The 27177-nt window shown below is 44.5% G+C and overlaps 1 protein-coding gene across 1 annotated transcript in view; it reads right to left on the bottom strand.

Moving 5' to 3' along the window:
* Positions 1–27177, bottom strand: part of KCNMB2 (potassium calcium-activated channel subfamily M regulatory beta subunit 2) — a 438205-nt gene that overhangs the window by 35264 nt on the left and 375764 nt on the right. The window contains exon 3 of the mRNA XM_040431072.1: positions 26049–26219. Within this exon, the coding sequence (XP_040287006.1) occupies positions 26049–26219 (171 nt within the window). The remainder of the gene's footprint in view (positions 1–26048; positions 26220–27177) is intronic.

Below are 27177 nucleotides of genomic sequence, written 5' to 3'. Positions count from 1 at the left end.
GTTTGGTACTGCGTAGCCCGTCTGGTTCTGACCCATTTATGTATGACTCTGGTATTGTGCTTGTCTGTCTTTGTTAGTCCTTCGTTGCACTTAAATAGCGCAGGGACAGTCAACCAGTTGCGGTCTAGCTATCTAGGGCTTGTACTGCAAGTATAAAGGAAAGTGGGCTGGGTTCTAACTAGGGATGAGCGAACCCGAACTGTATAGTTCGGGTTCGTACCGAATTTTGGGGTGTCCGTGACACGGACCCGAACCCGAACATTTTCGTAAAAGTCCGGGTTCGGGTTCGGTGTTCGGCGCTTTCTTGGCGCTTTTTGAAAGGCTGCAAAGCAGCCAATCAACAAGCGTCATACTACTTGCCCCAAGAGGCCATCACAGCCTTGCCTACTATTGGCATGGCTGTGATTGGCCAGTGCAGCATGTGACCCAGCCTCTATATAAGCTTGGGTCACGTAGCGCTGCATGTCACTCTGCTGATTCAAGCATAGGGCGAGATTAGGCAGATTAACTCCTCCAAAAGACTTCATTCTGTGATCGATCTGCAGCTGTGGATCATTGAAGTGCTATTATTGACTTGCTCACTTTTTTGAGGCTGCCCAGAGCGTTTTTAGATCACTATTTTTCTGGGGTGATCGGCGGCCATTTTGTGACTTGTGGTGCGCCAGCACGAGCTATCACCAAATGTATTTAACCATCGATAGTGTGGTTATTTTGTGCTATATCCTACATCAGCTGCAGGCTGAGCCTGTGTCACCAAAGTGCATTTAACCATCAACAGTCTGGTTATTTTTTGGCCATATACTACATCAGCTGCAGGCTGAGCCTGTTTCACCCAAGTGCATTTAACCATCAACAGTCTGATTATTTTTTGGCCATATACTACATCAGCTGCAGGCTGAGCCTGTGTCACCCAAGTGCATTTAACCATCAACAGTGTGGTTATTTTTTGGCCATATATTACATCAGGGGCAAGTTGAGCCTGTCACCCAGCTCCTAAAAAATAGACCTGACATTTCTATTCAACCAAATCTGCACAGTTTTAGCTGGTCAAGTTATTTGTAGTGACCGTAAAAGCAGACTTTTTGTTCTGGGTTGAAAAAGCATTCCCAAATTTGCCATTCTGAAAATAACTAGTTTGTGGTATTTGAGGCCTACTTGAAATCTATCCCAAAAAGAAAATCTTACATTGAAGTTATTGATAGTGTCATTCAGAAAAACCTAAGACACACGCTAGCGTGCTGATAGAAGTGTCATTCTGTGATTAAACCTATAACTGTCACACAGCGCAAAAAAAAACAGGTCTCACATCTCTATTCAACCAAATCTGCACAGTTTTAGCTGGTCAAGTTATTTGTAGTGACCGTCAAAGCAGACTTTTTGTTCTGGGTTAAAAAAGCATTCCCAAATTTGCCATTCTGAAAATAACTAGTTTGTGGTATTTGAGGCCTACTTGAAATCTATCCCAAAAAGAAAATCTTACATTGAAGTTATTGATAGTGTCATTCAGAAAAACCTAAGACACACGCTAGCGTGCTGATAGAAGTGTCATTCTGTGATTAAACCTATAACTGTCACACAGCGCAAAAAAAAAACAGGTCTCACATCTCTATTCAACCAAATCTGCACAGTTTTAGCTGGTCAAGTTATTTGTAGTGACCGTCAAAGCAGACTTTTTGTTCTGGGTTGAAAAAGCATTCCCAAATTTGCCATTCTGAAAATAACTAGTTTGTGGTATTTCAGGCCTACTTGAAATCTATCCCAAAAAGAAAATCTTACATTGAAGTTATTGATAGTGTCATTCAGAAAAACCTAAGACACACGCTAGCGTGCTGATAGAAGTGTCATTCTGTGATTAAACCTATAACTGTCACACAGCGCAAAAAAAAACAGGTCTCACATCTCTATTCAACCAAATCTGCACAGTTTTAGCTGGTCAAGTTATTTGTAGTGACCGTCAAAGCAGACTTTTTGTTCTGGGTTGAAAAAGCATTCCCAAATTTGCCATTCTGAAAATAACTAGTTTGTGGTATTTCAGGCCTACTTGAAATCTATCCCAAAAAGAAAATCTTACATTGAAGTTATTGATAGTGTCATTCAGAAAAACCTAAGACACACGCTAGCGTGCTGATAGAAGTGTCATTCTGTGATTAAACCTATAACTGTCACACAGCGCAAAAAAAAACAGGTCTCACATCTCTATTCAACCAAATCTGCACAGTTTTAGCTGGTCAAGTTATTTGTAGTGACCGTCAAAGCAGACTTTTTGTTCTGGGTTAAAAAAGCATTCCCAAATTTGCCATTCTGAAAATAACTAGTTTGTGGTATTTCAGGCCTACTTGAAATCTATCCCAAAAAGAAAATCTTACATTGAAGTTATTGATAGTGTCATTCAGAAAAACCTAAGACACATGCTAGCGTGCTGATAGAAGTGTCATTCTGTGATTAAACCTATAACTGTCACACAGCGCAAAAAAAAACAGGTCTCACATCTCTATTCAACCAAATCTGCACAGTTTTAGCTGGTCAAGTTATTTGTAGTGACCGTCAAAGCAGACTTTTTGTTCTGGGTTGAAAAAGCATTCCCAAATTTGCCATTCTGAAAATAACTAGTTTGTGGTATTTCAGGCCTACTTGAAATCTATCCCAAAAAGAAAATCTTACATTGAAGTTATTGATAGTGTCATTCAGAAAAACCTAAGACACACGCTAGCGTGCTGATAGAAGTGTCATTCTGTGATTAAACCTATAACTGTCACACAGCGCAAAAAAAACCAGGTCTCACATCTCTATTCAACCAAATCTGCACAGGTTTAGCTGGTCAAGTTATTTGTAGTGACCGTCAAAGCAGACTTTTTGTTCTGGGTTGAAAAAGCATTCCCAAATTTGCCATTCTGAAAATAACTAGTTTGTGGTATTTGAGGCCTACTTGAAATCTATCCCAAAAAGAAAATCTTACATTGAAGTTATTGATAGTGTCATTCAGAAAAACCTAAGACACACGCTAGCGTGCTGATAGAAGTGTCATTCTGTGATTAAACCTATAACTGTCACACAGCGCAAAAAAAAACAGGTCTCACATCTCTATTCAACCAAATCTGCACAGTTTTAGCTGGTCAAGTTATTTGTAGTGACCGTCAAAGCAGACTTTTTGTTCTGGGTTGAAAAAGCATTCCCAAATTTGCCATTCTCAAAATTGTGGTGAACGGGAACAATGAGGAAAACATCTAATAAGGGACGCGGACGTGGACATGGTCGTGGTGGTGTTAGTGGACCCTCTGGTGCTGGGAGAGGACGTGGCCGTTCTGCCACAGCCACACGTCCTAGTGAACCAACTACCTCAGGTCCCAGTAGCCAGCAGAATTTACAGCGATATTTGGTGGGGCCCAATGCCGTTCTAAGGATGGTAAGGCCTGAGCAGGTACAGGCATTAGTCAATTGGGTGGCCAACAGTGGATCCAGCACGTTCACATTATCTCCCACCCAGTCTTCTGCAGAAAGCGCACAGATGGCGCATGCAAACCAAGCCCATCGGTCTGTCACATCACCCCCATGCATATCAGGGAAACTGTCTGAGCTTCAAGTTATGCAGCAGTCTCTTATGCTGTTTGAAGACTCTGCTGCCAGGGTTTCCCAAGGGCATCCACCTAGCCCTTCCCCAGGGGTGGAAGAGATAGAATGCACTAACGCACAACCACTTATTTTTCCTGATGATGAGGACATGGGAATACCACCTCAGCACGTCTCTGATGATGACGAAACACAGGTGCCAACTGCTGCGTCTTTGTCACGGAACCATGAACCAGACGTACAACAAGAGATAAGAGAAAATAAGAAGGCTTTATTGAAAATAAAGCTGAAAAGCAAAAGTCCAAACGGATGGTGAAACCGAGCAGAGTCTTTTCAAAGCCAGAGGTCAGGAACCAGAAGGGTAGTCAGACGAAGCCAGGATCAGGAACCAGCAGGGTAGTCAGACGAAGCCAGGATCAGGAACCAGCAGGGTAGTCAGACGAAGCCAGGATCAGGAACCAGCAGGGTAGTCAGACGAAGCCAGGATCAGGAACCAGAAGCAGCAGCAGTCTTAGAAGCATGTGAACACAAGAGGACCAAGCAAGGAACTGAAGCCACAGACCTCCTATATATATGAGCTAGGCATCCAGCTCCTCCCAGTGGGAAGGAGGAGCCGCAGGGTGGAAGGCTACAAGAAACCCAGAAACCAAGATGGCCGCCAGCACATGTCAAACGAAGGAGAACAGCAAGAAGGTAAGACCATGACAGTCTTTCTGCAGTGTGCAGACTGAACAGGATGTCAGGGATCAAGACTGGGTGGAAGACGATGCAGGGGACGATGAGGTCCTAGACCCCACATGGAATGGAGGTCGTGCCACTGACTTTCACAGTTCGGAGGAAGAGGCAGTGGTGAGACCGAGCCAACAGCGTAGCAAAAGAGGGAGCAGTGGGCAAAATCAGAACACCCGCCGCCAAGAGACTCCGCCTGCTACTGACCGCCGCCATCTGGGACCGAGCACCCCAAAGGCAGCTTCAAGGAGTTCCCTGGCATGGCACTTCTTCAAACAATGTGCTGACGACAAGACCCGAGTGGTTTGCACGCTGTGCCATCAGAGCCTGAAGCGAGGCATTAACGTTCTGAACCTTAGCACAACCTGCATGACCAGGCACCTGCATGCAAAGCATGAACTGCAGTGGAGTAAACACCTTAAAAACTAGGAAGTCACTCAGGCTCCCCCTGCTACCTCTTCTGCTGATGCCGCCTCGGCCTCTTTTGCTGCTGCTGCCGCCGCCTCGGCCTCTTCCTCTGCCTCTGGAGGAACGTTGGCACCTGCCGCCCAGCAAACATGGGATGTACCACCAACACCACCACCTGCGTCACCAAGCATCTCAACCATGTCACACGGCAGCGTTCAGCTCTCCATCTCACAAACATTTGAGAGAAAGCGTAAATTCCCACCTAGCCACCCTCGATCCCTGGCCCTGAATGCCAGCATTTCTAAACTACTGGCCTATGAAATGCTGTCATTTAGGCTGGTGGACACACACAGCTTCAAACAGCTCATGTCACTTGCTGTCCCACAGTATGTTGTTCCCAGCCGCCACTACTTCTCCAAGAGAGCCGTGCCTTCCCTGCACAAACAAGTGTCCAATAAAATCAAGTGTGCACTGCGCAACGCCATCTGTGGCAAGGTCCACCTAACAACAGATACGTGGACCAGTAAGCACGGCCAGGGACGCTATATCTCCCTAACTGCACACTGGGTAAATGTAGTGGCGGCTGGGCCCCAGGCGGAGAGCTGTTTGGCGCACGTCCTTCCGCCGCCAAGGATCGCAGGGCAACATTCTTTGCCTCCTGTCTCCTCCTCCTCCTACTCAGCTTCCTCCTCCTCTTCTTCCACCTGCTCATCCAGTCAGCCACACACCTTCACCACCAACTTCAGCACAGCACGGGGTAAACGTCAGCAGGCCATTCTGAAACTCATATGTTTGGGGGACAGGCCCCACACCGCACAGGAGTTGTGGCGGGGTATAGAACAACAGACCGACGAGTGGTTGCTGCCGGTGAGCCTCAAGCCCGGCCTGGTGGTGTGCGATAATGGGCAAAATCTCGTTGCAGCTCTGGGACTAGCCGGTTTGACGCACATCCCTTGCCTGGCGCATGTGCTGAATTTGGTGGTGCAGAAGTTCATTCGCAACTACCCCGACATGTCAGAGCTGCTGCATAAAGTGCGGGCCTTCCGTTCGCGCTTCTGGCGTTCACACCCTGCCGCTGCTCGCCTGTCTGCGCTACAGCGTAACATCGGCCTTCCCGCTCACCGCCTCATATGCGACGTGCCCACCAGGTGGAACTCCACCTTGCATATGCTGGACAGACTGTGCGAGCAGCAGCAGGCCATAGTGGAGTTTCAGCTGCAGCACGCACGGGTCAGTCGCACTGCGGATCAGACACACTTCACCACCAATGACTGGGCCTCCATGCTAGACCTGTGTGCCCTGTTGCGCTGTTTCGAGTACTCCACCAACATGGCCAGTGGCGATGACGCCGTTATCAGCGTTACAATACCACTTCTATGTCTCCTTGAGAAAACACTTAGGGCGATGATGGAAGAGGAGGTGGCCCAGGAGGAAGAGGAGGAAGAGGGGTCATTTTTAGCACTTTCAGGCCAGTCTCTTCAAAGTGACTCAGAGGGAGGTTTTTTGCAACACCAGAGGCCAGGTACAAATGTGGCCAGACAGGGCCCACTACTGGAGGACGAGGAGGACGAGGATGAGGAGGAGGTGGAGGAGGATGAGGATGAAGCATGTTCACAGCGGGGTGGCACCCAAAGCAGCTCGGGCCCATCACTGGTGCGTGGCTGGGGGGAAACACAGGACGATGACGATACGCCTCCCACAGAGGACAGCTTGTCCTTACCTCTGGGCAGCCTGCCACACATTAGCGGCTACATGCTGCAGTGCCTGCGCAACGACAGCAGAGTTGCCCACATTTTAACGTGTGCGGAATACTGGGTTGCCACCCTGCTGGATCCCCGGTACAAAGACAATGTGCCCACCTTACTTCCTACACTGGAGCGTGATAGGAAGATGCGCGAGTACAAGCGCACGTTGGTAGACGCGCTACTGAGAGCATTCCCAAATGTCACAGGGGAACCAGTGGAAGCCCAAGGCGAAGGCAGAGGAGGAGCAAGAGGTCGCCAACGCAGCTGTGTCACGGCCAGCTCCTCTGAGGGCAGGGTTAGCATGGCAGAGATGTGGAAAAGTTTTGTCACCACGCCACAGCTAACTGCACCACCACCTGATACGGAACGTGTTAGCAGGAGGCAACATTTCACTAACATGGTGGAACAGTACCTGTGCACACCCCTCCACGTACTGACTGATGGTTCGGCCCCATTCAACTTCTGGGTCTCCAAATTGTCCACGTGGCCAGAGCTAGCTTTTTATGCCTTGGAGGTGCTGGCCTGCCCGGCGGCCAGCGTTTTGTCTGAACGTGTATTCAGCACGGCAGGGGGCGTCATTACAGACAAACGCAGCCGCCTGTCTACAGCCAATGTGGACAAGCTGACGTTCATAAAAATGAACCAGGCATGGATCCCACAGGACCTGTCCATCCCTTGTGCAGATTAGATATTAACTACCTCCCCTTAACAATATATTATTCTACTCCAGGGCACTTCCTCATTCAATACTATTTTTAATTTCATTTTACCATTATATTGCGGGGCAACCCAAAGTTGAATGAACCTCTCCTCTGTGACAGTGGCCTGTTCCAGTGGTGGGTGACGTGAAGCCTGATTCTCTGCTATGACATGAATACAGATTCTGCGCTGACATAAGGCCAGATTCTCTGTTACGGGACCTCTCTCCTCTGCCTGGGTGCCTGGGCCTAAATGTGTGACAGTGGCCTCTTCCAGTGGTGGGTGACGTGAAGCCTGATTCTCTGCTATGACATGAATACAGATTCTGCGCTGACATAAGGCCAGATTCTCTGTTACGGGACCTCTCTCCTCTGCCTGGGTGCCTGGGCCTAAATGTGTGACAGTGGCCTGTTCCAGTGGTGGGTGACGTGAAGCCTGATTCTCTGCTATGACATGAAGACAGATTCTGCGCTGACATAAGGCCAGATTCTCTGTTACGGGACCGCTCTCCTCTGTCTGGGTGCCGGGGCCTAAATGTGTGACAGTGGCCTGTTCCAGTGGTGGGTGACGTGAAGCCTGATTCTCTGCTATGACATGAATACAGATTCTGCGCTGACATAAGGCCAGATTCTCTGTTACGGGACCTCTCTCCTCTGCCTGGGTGCCTGGGCCTAAATGTGTGACAGTGGCCTGTTCCAGTGGTGGGTGACGTGTAGCCTGATTCTCTGCTATGACATGAATACAGATTCTGCGCTGACATAAGGCCAGATTCTCTGTTACGGGACCTCTCTCCTCTGCCTGGGTGCCTGGGCCTAAATGTGTGACAGTGGCCTGTTCCAGTGGTGGGTGACGTGAAGCCTGATTCTCTGCTATGACATGAAGACAGATTCTGCGCTGACATAAGGCCAGATTCTCTGTTACGGGACCTCTCTCCTCTGCCTGGGTGCCTGGGCCTAAATGTGTGACAGTGGCCTGTTCCAGTGGTGGGTGACGTGAAGCCAGATTCTCTGCTATGACATGAAGACAGATTCTGCGCTGACATAAGGCCAGATTCTCTGTTACGGGACCGCTCTCCTCTGTCTGGGTGCCGGGGCCTAAATGTGTGACAGTGGCCTGTTCCAGTGGTGGGTGACGTGAAGCCTGATTCTCTGCTATGACATGAAGACTGATTCTGCGCTGACATGAAGCCAGATTCTCTGCTATGGCATGAAGAGACTGATTCTCTGCTGACATGAAGCCAGATTCTTTGCTATGGCATGAAGAGACTGATTCTCTGCTGACGTGAAGCCAGATTCTCTGCTATGGGACCTCTGTCCAATTGATATTGGTTCATTTTTATTTTTTTAATTTTAATTTTAATTCATTTTCCTATCCACATTTGTTTGCAGGGGATTTACCTACATGTTGCTGCCTTTTGCAGCCCCCTAGCTCTTTCCTGGGCTGTTTTACAGCCTTTTGAGTGCCCAAAAGTTCGGGTCCCCATTGACTTCAATGGGGTTCGGGTCCGGGACGAAGTTCGGATCAGGTTCGGATCCCGAACCCGAACATATCCGGGAAGTTCGGCCGAACTTCTCAAACCCGAACATCCAGGTGTTCGCTCAACTCTAGTTCTAACCTTAGGGCACTGTCTTTGTCTTTCCCTATCTACAGTCGTTACATGTAGCTGTGATGAATTATAGCTTTATTAAGGTATATAAAATTTATCTTTATCACAGTAATTTATTAAAGGAATTTTTGTTAGAATGTTGATCTATTTTAAACAATAAAATCATTTTTTAAGACAGAATGTTTTTTTCTTTTTATGGTGGGGAAAGAGATTTTTTTTTAATTAAACTTTAGTTTATATTTTTTGTCTCATTAAGGTACTTAATGATGTGATTGCCGACATTTATTATTCCAAATATTTATTGCCTGTCAGTGTATAACTGGCATCACTGGTATTATTTAACAAGCTTTATCTATGGCAGACTTGGGGGCCTTTAATAGGCTCCTGACTGTCTTGGTAACCAATCAGCGCTCTTAGGCACCAGTGAGCTGACAGAGGAAGCTTCCCCTACATCAAATCCTTAGATGCCACAATCGCTATTGATCTTGATCCAAGACAAAACTGTTTGAATCACAAACATAAACTACAAAACAGCAGGGCAAAAAAAGCACCTACATTATATAATTTGCATCTCTTTTCCAACAGGCAAACCGAGCACTCCAGTCAGTCAACATCTCCACCCCCTGCGGTGCCTCAGCATCTACACAACACAGGATGTCAGCCACAATCTGATGACCTGTCCCTAAAATTACATCCACTATCATTATGCCAATTAGATGTAAACAATCTTTTCAAAAGACAAAATAATAAGAAAGCAGCCGGCCCAGACTGTGTCTGCGAAATGTTTGAAATGCTGCGCTGACTAGCTAGCCTTTGTTTTCACAGACATATTTAAATCATCTCTGGAACTCTGAATGGTCCCTGCCTGTTTTAAACGCTCAACCATTGTCCCAGTTCCTAAAAAAATCAAAACCTACATGTCTAAATGACTATAGACCTGTTGCCCTTACATCATTGGTCATGAAAGCATTTGAAAAACTGATAATGGATTATCTGAAATCCATCACAGATCCCCTGCTGGACTCTCTGCAATTTGCCTACAGGTCTAATAGATGTGCAGATGATGCTGTAAACATGTGTATGCATTATGTACTAAAACATCTAGACTCCCCAGGAACCTATGCCAGAATTTTATTTGTGGATTTCAGCTCTGCATTTAATACCATAATACTATTGCTGCTACACAGCAAACTCTCCCACCTACGCATACCGGAATACATCTGCAAATGGGTAACCAATTTCTTAACCGACAGGAGACAGCAGGTTAGACTTGGGAAACACAACTCAAGCTCTTTGACAGTCAGTATGGGAGCTCCCCAGGGCTGTGTGCTCTCCCCACTGCTCTACTCACTGTAAACCAATGACTGCATCTCCACAGACCCATTTGTTAAGGTTCTGAAGTTTGTTGATGACACGGCAGTAGTTGGTCTCTGCATATAGGCATGTAGTGGGACAGCTTTCCTCCTGGTGCAGCTACAAAAACTTGGAACTTAATGCTTTTAAGACCATGGAGATGATAATAGACTTTAGGAGATCTCCCCGCCCCCCCCCCCCCCCCCCCAGCACATCCCCCTAATCATAAATGGATTTACACTAACCCGAGTAGAGTCATTCAAGTTTCCTGGGACCACCATTTCCAACAAACTAAAATGGAACAATACTGTCACTATCATCAAGAAAGCACAACAGAGGATGTACCACCTACGGCAGCTGAAATAGTTTGGCCTACCACATAAATTAATGGTGCAGTTCTACACCGCGATCATCGAATCCATCATGACATCATCTATGACTGTATGTTTCGGTTCCTGCTCAGTATTAGAAAAGGTGAGACTGCAGCGCATCATCCGAACAGCGGAAAGGCTAATTGGCTGTAGCTTACCTTCCCTGCAGGATCTTCACGCTAGCAGGTGTAGAAACAGAACGGCTAGGATTGCCTCAGACCCCTCTCACCCTGCTCACTCCATCTTCCAGCCTATGCCTTCAGGAGTGAGATACCGTTCAGTGGCTACTAAAACTTCTAGGCATAGGAACAGCTTTTTCCCTCAGGCAGTTGCCTTGCTTAATGCAGAACCACCCTAAAGCTGCTATGACTTGAAAGCATTACAGCATAGAACTGAAAACGAACACTTCTCCCTGTTTATTGCCACTAAAACTTACTGTCCTTGTCCTGCACTATCCATACTGTTTGTCCTTGTACTGTTTTGTTTGTGTCTGTCAAGCAACTGCCAAGTCAAATACCTTGTAAGTGCAAACTTATTTGGCCAAAATAAAATTGATTCTGATATAAACAATCATTTACTTTATTGGAACCTTTACATCTTTAAAACCACTGCGTACAGGAAGACCACCTAGTGGTCTATGATAAGACTAATCATTCATGTATAAAATAACACCCACCACAAAAATGATCATTAATGAGATCAAAATATAATAATAGTAGCCAAAGCAGGTAAAGAAAGATGGCACATAGTGAAGGTTTATCACATTGCACCTTATTCAATGTGACATCTAGTACAGAAAATGTATCCACATAGCCTTGGATGATTACATAAAATATCCTACAAACATTTAGAATCCACATTGAGGGCCTATACAAGTCCTTCACCAGCAGTCTTTTTGTGCTAACCAGCAGCCAATCGCAGCTGAGCTCCTACATAATCACACAACACAGCTTTTCTACATAGAAAAATAACCTATTGAGGTTAATGTTTACCATTAGAATGTAATAGTGCTTCTATTTGCATTAAGGGATAAAACCGAATGTATACAGGGATTTTTGTTTTCTTGCTATGATTGGACTATAAGGCTAAGTTGACAATTCACAGTTTTTTGCAGTTTTCCATTCCTACTTTTGGCTAATAAAAACCTCATGCAAAAACTGTATCTACAGTTAGGTCCATATATATTTGGACAGAGACAACATTTTTCTAATTTTTGTTCTGTACTTTACCCCAATGGATTTTGGACAAGACAATTCTGATGCAGTTGAAGTTCAGACTTTCAGCTTTAATTCAGTGGGTTGAACAAAATGACTGCATAAAAATGTGAGGAACTAAAGCATTTTTTAAACTCAATATCCCTTCATTTCAGGGGCTCAAAAGAAATTGGGCAAATTAAATAATTGTAAATAAAATGTTAATTTCTAATACTTGGTTGAAAACCCTTTGTTGGCAATGACTGCCTGAAGTCTTAAACTCATGGACATCACCAGACGCTGTGTTCCGTCCTTTTTAATGCTCTGCCAGGCCTTTACTGCAGTAGTTTTCATTTGCTGTTTGTTTGTGGGCCTTTCTGTCTGAGGCTTAGTCTTTAACAAGTGAAATGCATGCTCTATTGGGTTCAGATCAGGTGACTGACTTGGCCATTCAAGAATATTCCACTTTTTTGTTTTAATAAACTCCTGAGTTGCTTTGGCTTTATGTTTTGGGTCATTGTCCATCTGTATTATGAAATGCCGACCAATAAGTTTGGCTGGATTTGAGCACACAGTATGTCTCTGAAAACCCCAGAATTCATCGGCTGCTTCTGTCCTGTGTCACATCATCATTAATCACTAGGGACCCAATGCCAATGGCAGCCATGCATGCCCAAGCAATCACATTGCCTCCACTGTGTTTTACAGATGATGTGGTATGCTTTGGATCATGAGCTGTACCATGCCTTCACCATACTTTTTTATTTCCATCATTCTGGTAGAGATTGATCTTGGTTTTATCTGTCCAAAGAATGTTCTTCCAGAACTGTGCTGGTTTTTTAAGATGTTTTTTTTTTTTTAGCGAAGTCCAATCTAGCCTTCTTATTCTTGAGGCTTATGAGTGGCTTGCACCGTGCAATGAACCCTCTGTATTTACTTTCATGCAGTCTTCTCTTTATGGTAGATTTAGATATTGATACACCTATATGCTGGAGAGTGTTGTTCACTTGGTTGGCTGTTGTGAAGGGGTTTCTTTTCACCATGGAGATCATCCACCACTGTTGTCTTTCATGGGCATCCAGGTCTTTTTGCATTGTTGAGGTCACCAGTGCTTTCTTTCTTTCTCAGGATGTACCAAACTGTAGATTTTGCCACTTCTAATAGTGTAGCAATTTCTCGGATGGGATTTTTCTGTTTTCGCAGTTGAAGCATGGCTTGTTTCACCTGCATGGAGAGCTCCTTTGGCTGCATGTTAACTTCTCAGAAAAATCTTAAAAATGCAAGCACCACACCTCAAATCAACTCCAGGCCTTTTATGTGCTTAATTGAGAATGAAATAATGAAGGAATTGCCCACACCTGCCCATGAAACAGCCTTTAAGTTAATCGTCAAATTACTTTTGGTCCCTTTAAAAACTGTCACGGAACCATGAACCAGACGTACAACAAGAGATAAGTGAAAATAAGAAGGCTTTATTGAAAATAAAGCTGTAAAGCAAAAGTCCAAACGAATGGTGAAACCGAAGCAGAGTCTTTGAGAGGCCAGAGATCAGGAACCAGAAGGGTAGTCAGACGAAGCCAGGATCAGGAACCAGCAGGGTAGTCAGACGAAGCCAGGATCAGGAACCAGCAGGGTAGTCAGACGAAACCAGGATCAGGAACCAGAAGGGTAGTCAGACGAAGCCAGGATCAGGAACCAGCAGGGTAGTCAGACGAAGCCAGGATCAGGAACCAGCAGGGTAGTCAGACGAAACCAGGATCAGGAACCAGAAGCAGCAGCAGTCTTAGAAGCATGTGAACACAGGAGGACCAAGCAAGGAACTGAAGCCACAGACCTCCTATATATATGAGCTAGGCATCCAGCTCCTCCCAGTGGGAAGGAGGAGCCGCAGGGTGGAAGGCTACAAGAAACCCAGAAACCAAGATGGCCGGCAGCACATGTCAAACGAAGGAGAACAGCAAGAAGGTAAGACCATGACAGTACCTCCCCCTCAAGGGCCCCTCCTCCGCGGAGCAAAAAACGGTTTCTGAGGGAAGCGTGCGTGGAAGGCTCGGAGCAAGGCAGGAGCATGGACATCTGCGGAGGGAACCCAGGAACGCTCCTCTGGACCATAACCACGCCAATGGACCAAAACCTGCACCCGACCGCGGACCAGGCGTGAGTCCAGGATATTGCTCACCTCATACTCCTCATGATTGCCCACTCGGACCGGACGAGGCCGAGGAACCGAGGAAGTGAAACGATTACACACCAGTGGCTTCAACAGGGAGACATGAAACACGTTAGAGATCCGCATGCCAGGAGGAAGCGCAAGGGCATAGGCTACCGGGTTTACCCTGCGAAGCACTCGGAAGGGACCAACAAAGCGAGGCGCCAGCTTGGGAGTGGGCACTCGAAGGTTGAGGTTGCAGGTGGACAACCATACACGGTCTCCGACCTGGTAGGAAGGAGCAGGCGCTCGTCTGCGATCAGCCTGGAGTCTCTGGCGCTGCGCAGAGGCCTCAAGGGACTTCTGGATCTGTACCCAAGAAGCACGTAGGACGGAAAGGTGATCCTCCACCGCCGGAATATCCTGGGGAGAGAATACCTCCGGTAACACGGCAGGTTGGAACCCATAATTGGCCATGAAGGGAGACGTCCCAGAGGAAGAGTTCACCGCCGTGTTCCTGGCAAACTCAGCCCAAGGCAGAAGGTCAACCCAATTGTCTTGGTGATCGGAGACATAGCAACGAAGGAATTGCTCCAAGGCCTGATTGGATCGTTCTGCGGCCCCATTGGACTGAGGGTGGTAGGCCGAGGAGAAGGAGAGATGAATCCCCAACTGGGAGCAAAAGGCTCGCCAGAACCTGGACACAAACTGACTCCCCCGATCCGACACAATCTCCTTGGGCAAACCGTGCAACCGGAAGACCTCCCTGGCAAAAATCGTGGCCAACTCTTGTGCAGAGGGTAACTTCTTGAGAGGAACACAGTGGCACATTTTGGAAAACCGATCCACAATCATGAGAATGACCGTATGGCCTCGGGATGCAGGGAGGTCCACAATGAAATCCATCCCCAGGTGTGACCATGGGCGCTCCCCGGTGGCTATGGGTTGCAGAAGGCCCAACGGAAGGTGCCGAGGGGACTTACTCTGGGCACAAACGGAGCATGCCGCTACATATGCGGCGATGTCGGAACGTAGGGAAGGCCACCAGAACAGACGTGAAACAGCCCAGGACAGCTGATTCTTTCCAGGATGCCCCGCGGTCTTGGAGTTATGGTAGGTTCGCAACAACCGAGTGCGCAACTCCTCAGGCACAAAACATCTGCCGTTGGGTCTCCCAGAGGGAGCACCAGATTGAGCCGCCAAAATCTGCTCACCCAGGGGAGAGGTCAGGCTGGTGCGAATGGCGGCCAGGATCTGATTCGGAGGTATGACCGAAGTCGGAATCGACTCCTCCCTGGACAGCTCGGAGTACTGCCGTGATAGGGCATCCGCCCTGATGTTCTTGGAACCGGGTAGGTAGGAGACCACGTAATTAAAACGTGACAAGAACAGAGCCCATCTGGCCTGACGTGGTGTCAATCTCTTGGCCTCAGAAAGGTAGGTCAGATTCTTATGGTCCGTCAGGATGAGAACCGGAACCACCGAACCCTCGAGCAAGTGCCTCCATTCTTTAAGGGCCTGCACGATGGCCAATAACTCCCTGTCACCAATCTGATAGTTGCACTCCGCGGAAGACAGTTTCCGGGAGTAAAACCCACAAGGAAGCAGAGGAATGGAATTGGCGGCAGCGAACACACTATCAATGAACAAACCACCAGCACCAGAGTCCACCAACGCCTGGGTCGTCACCGAGCCCCCGACCCAGGAGAGGACAACAGTGATCAGTGGTTTGTCAACACGGGAAACCGGGGACGAGGAGACTCCACCCAAGATCTGCCCCCGACAGGATCTCAGGTACGAGCGTTTCCCGGACGGTTCGGACATGTCAACCGAAAATGCCCACCGAGACCACAGTACATGCATCGGCCCTCGCGTCTCCGGAGTACCCTCTCCCCCTCGGACAGGCGAGCAAACCCCAGCTGCATGGGTTCACCCCCAGACAAGTCATCCCCAGGAGGCGTGGGAGGAGAGGGAGGCACGGGTGGGACAGCAAACGTAGGCGCCAATCTGTTAGAAGACCTCCGCAGGCTCTCCTTAAAGGAAGGTCTCTCCCTGAGTCTGGTGTCAATCAAAATCAGGAAAGAAATAAGAGACTCGAGCTCCACTGGTAGGTCCTTAGCTGCAACCTCATCCTTCAAGGCATCCGAGAGACCATGAGAGAAAGCAGCGACCAGAGCCTCATTATTCCAGCCCACCTCTGCTGCCAGGGTACGAAACTCAATGGCGTATTCAGCTACGGATCGTGAACCCTGTCTGATGGACATAAGGAGCTTCGCAGCAGAGGCAGCACGAGCCGGCACATCGAATACCTTCCGAAGAGAAGCAACAAAACCGGAAAACTCGGCAACCACCGGATTGTTGTTCTCCCATAAAGGGCTGGCCCAGGCCAAGGCCTTGTCCGAGAGCAGCGAGATCAAGAAGCCCACCTTTGATCTCTCAGTAGGAAAGGCATGTGGCAGCAACTCGAAATAAATGCCCACCTGGTTAAGGAAACCTCGGCACTGAGTTGGCTCTCCCCCAAAGCGCTGTGGAAGAGGGGCAGAACCGGTCATACCCCGAAACACCGCAGGCGCAACAACAGGTGTCGGGGTAGACTCTGGCGCAACAACCGGAGCGGCAGTAGGAGCGACAACCGACCTATCGGCAACGGGAGCGAAATGAGCCGTGCGTTCAAGCAGGGTTTGCAACGCCACAGCGAACCGACCCAACAGGTGATCCTGCTGATCAAGTCTGGCAACCAGCATGGGTAGCGAGGATGGCCCTGTACCGTCAGAACTCATGGCTTGGTCCTAATGTCACGGAACCATGAACCAGACGTACAACAAGAGATAAGTGAAAATAAGAAGGCTTTATTGAAAATAAAGCTGTAAAGCAAAAGTCCAAACGAATGGTGAAACCGAAGCAGAGTCTTTGAGAGGCCAGAGATCAGGAACCAGAAGGGTAGTCAGACGAAGCCAGGATCAGGAACCAGCAGGGTAGTCAGACGAAGCCAGGATCAGGAACCAGCAGGGTAGTCAGACGAAACCAGGATCAGGAACCAGAAGGGTAGTCAGACGAAGCCAGGATCAGGAACCAGCAGGGTAGTCAGACGAAGCCAGGATCAGGAACCAGCAGGGTAGTCAGACGAAACCAGGATCAGGAACCAGAAGCAGCAGCAGTCTTAGAAGCATGTGAACACAGGAGGACCAAGCAAGGAACTGAAGCCACAGACCTCCTATATATATGAGCTAGGCATCCAGCTCCTCCCAGTGGGAAGGAGGAGCCGCAGGGTGGAAGGCTACAAGAAACCCAGAAACCAAGATGGCCGCCAGCACATGTCAAACGAAGGAGAACAGCAAGAAGGTAAGACCATGACAAAAACAGGTTGTCACATGTAAAGGAGCTGAAACACCTAAACCCTTCATCCAATATTAATGTGGATACCCTCAAATGAAAGCTAAAAGTCTGGACTTTATGTCCATGTCCACTATATAACTCTAACTTGAATATGTTTTAATAAACAGGTAATAAAAACAAAATTTGTGTCATTGTCCAAATATATATGAACCTAACCGTATGTGCAAGTGTGCAATAGGTTTAAATTCCTAGATATACAGTAGCATTCACATTTTACATGGGAATGTGTGATATTTGACAATCTATTACCCGTGCTCTCACTGCAAGCTGACATGATTGTTGGATTCTTTTCAAATACCCTATTCCTTGTGTTTTTATCCATTTTGTTCTATAAACTTCAGCACTAGTATTGAGCACGAATATTCGAATTGCGAATATTTATCACGAATATCGCAACTTGTAGAATTTGCAAATATTTTGAATATAGTGCTATATATTCGCTATATCGAATATTCATCATTTATTTACATCTGAAAACATAATTTCTTCCTGCTTCTTGCTTGTGGGCCAATGAGTCATTGGCCCACAAGCAACTTAAGCAGGGAGGAATCATGACTTTAGATGGGAAAAATGAAGAATATTTTAAAAAAACTAATATATAGCACTATATTGAATATATTCGTTTTTTAGAATATTCTTTATTTTTTTTCAATCTGTACGGTTGTTCCATATCGGCATACTCCTCCCTGACATGCGTCCCTGTCACCATGGGAACGCCTGGGGGTTAGAATATACCATTGAATCTGAGTTTTCACGATCTCAGTTAGATCTAGTGCTATATATTTGTTTTTTAGATTATTCATAATATTCTAAAACAAGAATATACGGTATAGCAATATAGCGAATATTCGAAAAAAGAAATGTAGAGCAATTTAGCTAATATAGTGCTATAATCTTTTTTGTTTAATAGTTGTAAAAAAAAAGATTAGAGCACTATATTAGCTAAATTGCTCTATATTATTTTTTTTTAGAATATTCGCTATATTGCTATGTATTCTTATTTTAGAATATTACGAATATTCTGAAAAACTAATATAGCACTATATTAGCTATATTGCTCTATATATTTGTTTTTTAGAATATTCGTAATTTTTTTCCATCTGAAGTCATGATTCCTCCCTGCTTAAGTAACTTAAGCAGGGAGGAATCATGACTTCAGATGAAAAAAAATGACGAATATTTAAAAAAACAAATATATAGCACTAAATTCTATAGTGCTATATATTCATTTTTGACCCACGCCTGTATTGATCACGTAATATTCGCATATTACACGATCATTACCTTGCCGATTTTCCTAGTAAATTTTTTTCAATAATATAACGAATATTCAAATTCGCGAATATTCAACAAATATTCTACAAAATATTTGTGAAATACCGCAAATTCGAATATGACCCCTGCCGCTCATCACTATTCAGCACCCACAAGTCAAGTCAACTGTCTATAAAATGCATGATCATTGATTTTAAAACTACAAAATGTGATTTGCCATACAAGAAGCTCAACTGCTGCAAAAAACCTCTGCAAATATGCAAATATTTAACTTGAGCTGAGCACTTTGCAGACTGGTATTTGTGCCATGACACTGTCACCAAATCTGAACAAGTCCATATAGTTAGAGAAAATGTAGTTTTAACAAAGAACTTAAAGGTGTTGTCCAGGCTTTTCAACTTTTTGCATTGATGGTGTCGAATGCAGCATTGTAGTCAATGACTGGCCTTAGCGGGGACTTGTCCCCAAGCTGCATGTGATGCAGCAGTGCAGCTGGCCAGTCTTTGACTGCAGCGCTTTACAAGATCCTGCCCATGCAGGAAGTTAACAGAATGGGAACAGAAGACCACTGAAGAGAAGCAAGTAGTTGAAACAAAGCAGCGGTGAGAATTTAAAAAAAGAAACCCTTTAAAGGGTTTGTTTCATCATGACAACCCCTTTCCATATCTCCTATTTGAGCATATGGACATCATAGTGATGGCTCCCTACTTGCTTCCCCACTCTGTTAGCCATAGCAGAGAACTGGTAATAAGAAGTGGCTTGGATTCAGCCCAGCTATATTTAACATAGTCAACCATTCACCATACATATCATAATCATGCAAGTGAACAGAGCAGAACAGCTGCTGTTATTGGATCTCTTTGCTCATGAGGGCAACAAATCTGATCATTGTAACATATGGCTTCCAAGGCATAAACTTTTTGTGGCTTTTTTGGTCTTATAAAACACTATGCATTTTATGTGTTTTTAACATTATTTGGTTGCCTTTAATTGGAATTTTTGTATGTAAGTATTGTATGTTTTTTGTTGCTGCCAACAATGTATATTGACCCATGTAAAAAGAACTTTGAGATCGGCCTTTGTTACTGCACCATAAAACAGTATGGCAAAAGATCATATATTTGATTTATTTATTTTTTTCCTATAAAGAAGTCCATGAAAACATAATTGGAAAAAAAAGCAATACCTAGGACACACTGCATGTTGAACTGTTTTATGCCTACTTGAAAAATGCAAGTGCTGTGCTTATCGTGACACACTGTCCCAGGTATATGCACTTTATTATGCTGAAGTGTAAAACCACCTGTAATGTACGGAAAATGCATTGCATATGTTGAAAAACTGCATTGCAAATTATTGACATGTGTCCAGAAGTAAAGGAGTTCAATGTCATTCAGTCCACAATGCTATGCTGAGTCAGGGGACATATTGACCAATGAGTGGTATAAGTGGGCTTCCAACTCAATCATGAAGGAAGAATTCAGACACAATTGTAAAAAGTAACAATATATTTAGAACAACAGTATTGGCAGCTACAAGACTCTTCCAAGAAACTACTGGCTTAATTGTTACAACAGCTTCTTTAGAGGCAACAGACTTGATGGTTACAACAGTCTTTTTAGAGGCAACAGGTTAAATGGTTAAAACAGTCTCTTCAGATGTAAGAGGCTTGGCAGTCTCAAAGTCTCTACTGATGCCAACAGGCTTTGGTCTCACTTCCCTACAAACTCTCTAATTATTTCCCATTGCTTCTAGTACTCTACTATTCTCACCGCTTACTTGACACACATAAGTTGAGGTCAATAAGAGACAGGATACAACTATTTTACCAATGCGTTAGTAAGGGTGTCTTTTTTGATTCTATAATGCTGGTTAAATAGGAGCAGCTTAATTAAACTGCTTCCATGTTATAGAAGACAAACTCTAATAAAGTGGTCATATTTGCACCTAAAATCTCTGTTGAAAATGATTAATCTTCTTAAACACAGTACTAATAGGATTGAAGTGATCTTCTGAACATGCCCTGAATAAAGTAGCTCAAATCATAATGAATATTGTGCTGTTATAAAACAACTTTATACGACATTAAAGTTTCTTGGGGGAAATTAATCAAACAAAAGTATGCCTGCCTTGGTGTCTGGCATTAGTAATTACTTCAATTTACGTGGCTGATTGCTAGATAACAGCTATTAGTCAAGTCCTTTTCCAATTGCCAGACAACAGCAAAGTTAGATATCTGCTGAATAGGAGGGTCAATCTCTTAACCGTTCATGGCCACAAAGTCATTGAACGTATGAATGACAGTCATTGAATTAACTTCTTATGGAATCCTGAAAAATACGGCAAGTTAGTATTTTAAATGTGTCTGTCTGGCTTGTGCACACAGCCATATTGCAGATTATTGAGCTGTAATATAGATCCAATAAAAATGTATGAGTCATTCTGCGTTCATGCCGATGCTTGCAAAAGCCTTTTCTCAGAGACAAATACATAAATGTCATGGATGTCTGTATTATAGAGGTATTCTCCTTTAGAAGATTTGCATCTTGATGACACTACGGAAGTACTTCGATGGCACAAAGGGGGCAGACAATATAGAAAATGAGGGACTCCATGTGCCACCTAGCAGGCTCCATGCACACAGCTTTGTGTATAAGGCCGTATATAAAATTGCCTTGGTTTCACTGGATTGTAACAGGACATTGTTCTAGAAAGTGTGCAGTAGGGTTCAAATTCATATGAACCCGTATTATGGCTCTGTACACATTTTAAGGAGGGTCACTCTCCTTCCAGGGCACATGAAGTATGAATTTGACCTAATTCTGATCATGTATTTGTTATACAAATACCGTATTTTTCGCCCCATAAGATCCATTTTTCACCCCCAAAAGTGGGGGGAAAATGCCCCTGTGTCTTATGGGGTGAATACTAATGAGTGCTTCAATTATGGAAGCTCTCATTAGTACCGGAGGACCAGGAAGCAGTGAAGGCTCTGTACTCACCGCTTCCAGGGCCTCGGCTGTTGGCTGTGCAGTGGCTGTGCACAGCCTGAGGGCGCTCTGTGACCTCACGCTGTGTGCGCCAGTTGACAGCACAGCCGACAGCAGGAAGAAGATTGCGGGCGGTGAGGAGCGGCTGCGTCCGTGAGCAGGAGAGGTAAGTGTTTGTAAAACTTGGGGCTGATCTGAGGCCACGGGGGTGATGAGAGGCATAATGGATGATAATGGGGGTGATGAGAGGCATAATGAATGATAATGGGGATGATGAGAGGCATAATGAATGATAATGGGGGTGATGAGAGGCATCATGGATGATAATGGGGGTGATGAGAGGCATCATGGATGATAATGGGGATGAAGAGAGGCATAATGGATGATGAGAGGCATAATGGATGATAATGGGGATGATGAGAGGCATAATGGATGATAATGGGGGGGATAAGAGGCATCATGGATGATAATGGGGTGATGAGAGGCATCATGGATGATAATGGGGGTGATGAGAGGCATAATGGCTGATAATGGGGCTGATGAAAGGCATAAGGGCTGATATGGGGGTGATGAGAGGCATAGGGGCTGATATGGGGGCTGATGTCTGATTGGGGGTCATTTACATTGGGGTCTGAGCTGACGTCTGATTGGGGGTCTTATTGGGGACTTATTAACATTGGGGGTCTGATTGGTTGTCTGACCTGAGGTGTAGTAAAAAATATTTTTTTCTTTTTGTCCTCCTTTAAAACCTAGGTGCGTCTTATGGGCCAGTGCGTCTTATAGGGTGGAAATTCGGTAATGTGGTATTTCAGTGAGTTGACCCAGGCTGAATTTGTACAGATTTGAACCATTTCTTGGAGATAACCTTGACTGAACATCGAGCAGTGGAATTAGCGAGGTGCTGAAGCTATGAGTCAGTATGGTTATTAATAAAACATGATCTGTGCATAGATTATAACAGCCCTGAGTTGATCAGAATACATTTGCAGCTGATATTTGAAAGTTATTCTATAATTTCTGAATGTGTTAATTATAAATGTAAATACATTGTAACTAGGAAGATATCATGCAACATATTAATATTGTACTGGATTTAAAATCACAACATATCTGCGCTACCAGTACTGCAGCTAGCAACTGTATCCTAAATGGTATAAAGGAAAGACTTGTGCCACTCCAGCGGATTCCACAGTGAAAGTCTGTAAAAAATTACAATGAATCTAAATGGGCAGAATATTTTTTTTCTAATATGCCTTGTTATAATATCTTTGTTCTGTATTTGCAGCAGATTTCACCTATTGCAAAGTAGGAGGTGACATTTGGCAGTAAACTCTGCATTAAGAAATCCACAGTAAAATGTGATCGTTTTTTCACGTATTGGGGGAAATTTATCAGAGGCTGTATACCAGTTTGTAGTGTTTTTGTGGTCAGAAAAGTATATATAATAACACAGCATGCTTTTTTATGGCAATATAATGGTTCCTTTTTTCTGCCAGGAAATAACTTGCTGTCAGAAGTGTCTGGTAGTGGCTTGCCACCCTTTGCCCTATTGAATAAACAAGTGTGCTTAGCATGTTTATGGGGGGGGGGGGGGGGGTGCTACATGCTCTTCAGTGTTTACCTGTGCATCATCTAGCTTGTACTGGCAGTGTGCAGCGTCCCAGAAGGGGTACACAGCAAAGAGAGGATAAAATATATATTTTTTGCATGGTACATATTTATCTACACGTTGTTAATGGGCCATATTCACAGTCACCAATAGATAGGGCTGGGGTCATCTTCTCTATGTAGAGAGGAGGAGTAAAAACATTCTAGTTAGGCATCAGCCAAGGCTAGTCCAGAAAATAACTTTACTGAAAAAGCAGGCCAGAAGAAAGAAAGAGAGAAAGATGCAGAGTAGAAGTTCTGTAGAGGTGAATTGCATTACGAGAAGCTTGTAGACTCTACAGCCACATTGTTCATTTGTGGAAAGGCTTCAGACCCTGGACAAGTTTACAAAAGGCAGAAATCTGGATATTTACACTGGTCCATATCCTGCCAAGAACATGGTGGAAAACTTAAACTGTGAGTATGACAACCTGTTCAAAAAAGGTGCAGAGAATAGTGTGTAATAATGGTCTGCCCTGGGGTTGAATCATACCAGAGAAAGTGTGCAACCTCATTCCTGCATGCTTAACCACTTCCCGACCCCCCATTGGCCATAAATGTCCTGGGCGGTCGGGTTTATCTCTGAATGGACATTTTGGAACGTCTATTTAGAGATTGCAGCAGCACGCTAATTTTGCAGCTGCTGTGCTGGGGGCCCGCTGTCAGTGACCCCAGAGAGAAGGCAGGGACCGTTCCTGGGTGTCCCTACATTTAGAACATTGTATACACAGCGCTCCAGGAGCGCTGTGTATACAGATCAGAAAGCGAAGTTAAATGTCCCCCAGAGGTCTTGTATGACCTTATGGGGGACACAAAGTGTAAAATATAATTAAAAAAAATAAAGTGTTTTGAAAAAAAAAAATGTTCACATAAAAAAGAAAATCCGTCATGAATTTTTTTTTTTAAATAGAAGAAAAAAAATAGACATATTTGGCATCACAGAGTCTGCAATGAGCGGCTTTAAAATATTATCACAGTTCTACCCCATCAGATGAACGCCATAAAAATAAAAAAAAACATTGCGCCAAAACATTTTTTTTTTGTTAGCTCACCTCCCAAAAAACAATGTTCAGGAGAAAGTGGGTAGCAATTTGTGGAGGGATAATGTGGGGGGATATTCTCCTGTTATCTTTTGTGCAAAAGAAAGTTTGGGCCTAAAGCACTATTTTCTTGTAAAAAACTAAAAATGCAATTTTTTATTTTCACACCTAAGTATTAAAAATTCTATGAAATACCTGTTGAGTGAAGTGCTCGCTACACCCCTTAAAAATTCCTTGGGTGGCATACTTTGCAAAATGTGGTCCCTTTTTGGGGGTTTTCACTGTGGGGATACCTCAGGGTCTCTTCAAATGCAACATGGTGCCCAAAGACCATTCCAGCAAAAATCTGCCCTCCAAAAACCACACGGCGCTCCTTGCCTTCTGAGCCCTGCCATGTGCCCATACAGCGGTATATGACCACATATGGGGTGTTTTTGTAAACTGCAGAATCAAGGTAATAAATATTGAGGTTTGATTTGTTGTTAACCCTTGATGTGTTCCACCAAAAATTTATTAAAATGGAAAATCTGAAAAAAAAGTGAAATTTTGAAATTTTACCTCTATTTTGCTTTAATTCCTGTGGAATAACAGTTAACATTTCTAAACCCAGTTTTGAATAGTTTGAGGGTGTCGGTTCTGAAATTGGGTCATTTATGGGTGTGTTATATTATGTAAGCCCCACAAAGTGACTTCAGAACTGAACTGGTTCTTATAAAGCTGACTTTTCTTAAAAATTTTAAAACTTGCTTCTAAAATTCTAAACCTTCTAACTTCCTAAAAGAATAAAATTACATTACCAATATTATGCCAACATAAAGTAGACATATGGGGAATATTATTTAATGAATATTTTACTAGGTATCACTATCTGTCTTAAAAGCAGAGAGATTCAAGCTTTAGGATTTTTTTTAATAAATAAAGGTAAACCATATTGACTCAAATTTACCATTAACATGAAGTACAATGTGTCACGAGAAAACTATCTCAGAATGGCTTGGATAAGTAAAAGCGTTCCAAAGTTATTGCCACATAAAGTGACACATGTCAGATTAGCTAAATTAGGTCTGGTCAGGAAGGGGGCAAGTGGCCTGGTCTGGAAGTGGTTAAGTACAAGTCAACTAGTCTTGTGCAGTGTAAGGGCTCATGCACACAAACCTATTTTCTTTCCGTGTCCGTTCCTTTTTTTTTTGCAGACCATATGCAGAATCATTCATTTTAATGGGTCCGCAGAAAAAACAGAAGTTACTCCGTGTGCATTCCGTTTCCGTATGTCCGTATTTGGCGGACCGCAAAATACATACGGTCGTGTGCATGAGGCCTAAGGCTAGTTTCACACCCCCGCTGTCAAACTCCAGCAGGCTGTTTCCAACAGACAAGCGGAGAATTGGCCAGACACAAACTGCAAATCCGAGAATATATATATGACTGCATGTTTGTAAATTGTACATAGTTATATTTCACTATACATCCATAACCTTTCCTCTGTTAGAGAGTTCTACCATTTGCTGATGAGATTATTTTATATTCTGAGCCAATGAAACTCTGTATTCTGTGATAAACGTGATCCATGTGACTCTCTCTCTGCTTTATTTTTCCTTTGAAGAATTCCACCCACTGTTAAAACCAATGCACTTTTATTTCACATAGACATCTGGTGTCATTTTAGTTTCTTTCTGTATCTAGCTCCAAAGCTGGAGAACTGATATGTGTTTGGAATGCAAAGCTTCCAATTCAGGCCTCTATGCATTTAGCATTAAACTTTATATTGCACATTTTATTTTCCAAGCAGATTGCAAAGATACTAAGGGATAAAGAAATGAACCCAATAAAGGCAATAAGGTCATATATATTCACATTGGAGGTGACAGACACCAAATTACCTCTGCATGTATGATCGAAGTAGTGTTATTCCTAGGAGAAAATACATCATAATGGAACAGACCATCATTGTCAGCCCCAGGAGTATTGCTCGGTCTTCTCCTGCTTTTAACGCTGTCACAGTTTTCCTTTTGTCCAGAAGGTCATGGTCCTTGATTTTTTGGTAAAAATTTCTGGAAAGAAAATGTAAATAATAGTTTTAGAAAGAATAGAAAAAATGTTTCATAAAGGGAGCCTGTCACCATGAAAATGTGAATTAATCTGCATGCAGCCTGTCATAGAGCAGGAGGAGCTGAGCAGATTGATATATAGTGTTATGGGCAAAGGTTTTATTAAAACTTATATTTCATTCATTTAAACTCTTGCTCATTCTTGGGATTTGAATTCCAGGAGACGGTCCTATCTGTGACTGACAGCCTTCCCTCAAGAACACTTGTGGGGGTCAGCCCCTAGAATACTTTTCATTGCACAGACATTTGCAATAATAAGGTTTCATGGACTGCGATGACTACTAACAGCCACCAGATGTCGCTGTGTCTTTGTAAAGCAGCTGAAGTTTTGTTAGTTTAGAGAGGAAGTTCCTGGGGGAGAGTGCGTGCCCTGAGAAGGAGAGAGGGTCTGTTTGCCATGTGAGAAGGGCAAGCAGAGACTGGTGAGGAGACACGGAGCCTGGCTGATTATACTCTGAACACTGACTGTTCCTGACACAGAGTTACAGGGAACTCTAAAGTGAAGTTTTGCAGCTGCATCCCTGAGAGAGCGAGGTAAAGGCCACGCGTTGGACCGGCAAGCGTCGGCATCAGCAGCCAGAGGACATCTGACCTCACACACCGGACAAGACAAGCATCCACCTCGTGGGAAAAGACTACACCACAGATATTTCCAGAACTGTGAGTTTGGCACCGGTGCCTATCTGCGGTAGGGCATAGAGCAGGCAGCTTTAGTCAGAGCGTTACAGAAACATGCCCTGGCTAGCGGGGGGAAGACAGGATTATACTAGCGGAGTGTAGCCTAGACTTTTATGTGTTTGCTAGTAGGAACGCATTTATTATATCCCGTTTCAAGTATCCTGCCTGTAATTCTGTGTAAACTTGTTAATTCAGTTTTTGCCGTTTGTCGATTGCGCCCCTG

This window comes from Bufo bufo, chromosome 4 (genome assembly GCF_905171765.1).
Source record: "Bufo bufo chromosome 4, aBufBuf1.1, whole genome shotgun sequence".
NCBI lineage: Eukaryota > Metazoa > Chordata > Amphibia > Anura > Bufonidae > Bufo > Bufo bufo.
The sequence above is the reverse complement of the archived record's forward strand: the minus strand, read 5'-3'. Positions and strand labels throughout refer to the sequence as shown.